Source organism: Rhagoletis zephyria, unplaced genomic scaffold (assembly GCF_001687245.7).
Source record: "Rhagoletis zephyria isolate East Lansing unplaced genomic scaffold, Rhagoletis_zephyria_1.1 Rzeph_scaffold_44905, whole genome shotgun sequence".
In the NCBI taxonomy this organism is placed as follows: Eukaryota; Metazoa; Arthropoda; class Insecta; order Diptera; family Tephritidae; genus Rhagoletis; species Rhagoletis zephyria.
This window is the reverse complement of record NW_016201960.1, coordinates 1-2378: the sequence shown is the minus strand read 5'-3', so window position 1 is coordinate 2378 and position 2378 is coordinate 1. Positions and strand designations below refer to the sequence as shown.

The following is a 2378-nucleotide window of genomic DNA, read 5'->3' as shown; positions in this document are numbered from 1 at the left end:
ACCTCAGCGAAATGAAACAGCGGTCAATGGAAGCTCGAGCAGTGCCTCCGGTGAACAACAGCATAACCGTCGTCAAAAAGAAACTAAAAAGCACAAGTGTCAGCAGTGCAACAAAAGCTTTTATGATTCATCTACTCTCAAACGACACCAAGTGGTGCACACTGGTGTTCGAGTGCATACATGTACCGTTTGCTCCAAATCATTTACACAACTTGGTCATCTCAAAACACACCAANTCGCACAAATGCACAGTTTGCTCAAAATCATTCAAAATCAAAGGAGATCTCAAACGACACCGACTGGTGCACACTGGCGTCCGACCGCACAAATGCACAACCTGTTCCAAAACATTCACACAAATTGGTAGTCTCAAAACACACCAACTGATTCACACTGGCGTCCGACCGCACAAATGCACAGTGTGTTCCAAATCATTCACACAACTTGGTCATCTCCAAAGACACCAATTGGTGCACACTGGCATTCGGGGGCACAAATGCACAGTATGTTTTAAATCATTCACACAAAATAGCAGTCTCAAAAGGCACCAAAAAGTTCACAGCAACTTTAGACCATTTCAATGCTCCATTTGTCAACAAACTTTCAAATTGAAACGTGCTCTCAAATACCATCTTCAAGCTAAGCATTCACAGTAATACTACCTTACCTGCCCTCTTTATAACATAAACATTTGTAGTTTAAACCATTTTTTGTTTTCATTTCCACTGAACACTATTTGTAATCTATTTAGCAATTTGAAAAATAAAATCACTTTAAAAACATTTTTTATTTTTGCAATGATATTTGCAAACACTACTGACACCTGTTGCTAGTGAAAAACAGCAAGTCAACTGTTTAAAAATGTAAAGTAAAAAAACAGACAGTTTTTCAAAACCATCGATACCTGGACAACTGCAAAACAATCGAGCAAGGCACATGCACTTGGTTGGGCCCTAGGGACACGTGAGCTGCTGTGGAAAAAGAAAGAGAGAAGGAACACAGGCAGTGGGTTTGCTCAGTGGTATTTTTTTTATTTGAGCCCTTCATATCGTCCACGTTGTTTTCAACTTCTGAAGTTATTTTTATTTCTTTCCATTTGTTTTGTTGTTTGTCTAACCAGTTGCAGAGGAAAATGTCTGACACTGAGCAGCTGTTTGGAACTGACGGTGACATGTACGACGAGTTTGATTGTGATAATAATGATGAAGAAAATGGTGAAGAAGAAAATAAGGGAATAGTGGTGAAAGAAGAAGAGGATTCGGAGATTGAGAACGATGTTTTGGAAAGTGTCGATCAACCAGTAGGCAATGGTAAGTGGTAGGAAATTGATACTATTAACTTTACTAAAAAACTTTTTTTAAATCAACAGAATCAAAAATTAAAAATGAAAAGCCGACTGAAACTCAAATTAATATGTACGATGATGAGTATCGTTGGTTTATGAAAGACAATTTTCCTTCACCTAAAAATGTCAATGAAATGAATGAGACATTGAGTGAGAATGAAGAATCGGAAACTGACTCTGATGCCACTGAAACTGATGATGAGGATTATGAAGCAGTCAGTGGTGAGTGGGCAGTGGGTGAATTTATTTATTTTTTTGTGTAACACTTTTCATTCTGCAGAACCTCAGCCAACTGAAGCAGTGGTCAATGAAATTTCTAGCAGTTCATCAGAGGAACAACAAACAAACCCTCGACAAAGAACAGTCAAAAAGCACAAGTGTCAGCAGTGCAACAAAAGCTTTGATCGTCCATTTCATCTCAAAGAACACCAATCGGTGCATACTGGTGCTCGACCGTACAAATGCACAGTTTGCTCGAAATCATTCACACAAATTGGTAGTCTCGGACGACACCAACTGATTCACACTGGCGTCCGACCGCACAAATGCACAGTGTGTTCCAAATCATTCAAACTGATGAATCATCTTCAACAACACCAACTGGTGCACACTGGCGTTCGAGCATACAAATGCACAGTATGCTCCAAATCATTCACTCGAATTGGTAGTCTCAAAATTCACCTAAAAATTCACAAAAACTCTAGACCATTTTAATGCATTATTTGTCAGCAAACCTTCAAGCACAGACATGTTTTCAAAAGCCATCTTCATGCCAAGCATTCACAGTAAAGCTATCATACTTGCTTTTTTTAAAATATAAACATTTTTTGTTCAAATCATTTTTCTGATTTTCTTTCCACTGAGCACTATTTGTAATCTATTTAGCAATTTTAAAAATAAAATCATTTGATAAACATTTTTTTTATTTGCAATGGTATTTGCAAACACTACCGAAACCTGTGGCTGGTAAGCAACAGAAAGTATAAGCTGTTTAAAAAATTAAAGACAGTTTTTTAAAAAACTATCGATACCT

General features: G+C 37.7%; 1 protein-coding gene across 1 annotated transcript; it reads left to right on the top strand.

Annotated features, from left to right (window-relative positions):
- Nucleotides 1-1132: 1132 nt before the first annotated feature.
- Nucleotides 1133-1841, top strand: LOC108355366 (zinc finger and SCAN domain-containing protein 12-like; the record flags this gene model as incomplete). Its single annotated transcript, XM_017606528.1, has 3 exons — nt 1133-1310; nt 1370-1567; nt 1626-1841. Coding segments are annotated over exons 1-3 (592 nt in total), but the record flags the coding sequence as incomplete, so codon positions are not given.
- Between the last annotated feature and the right edge of the window lie 537 nt (nt 1842-2378).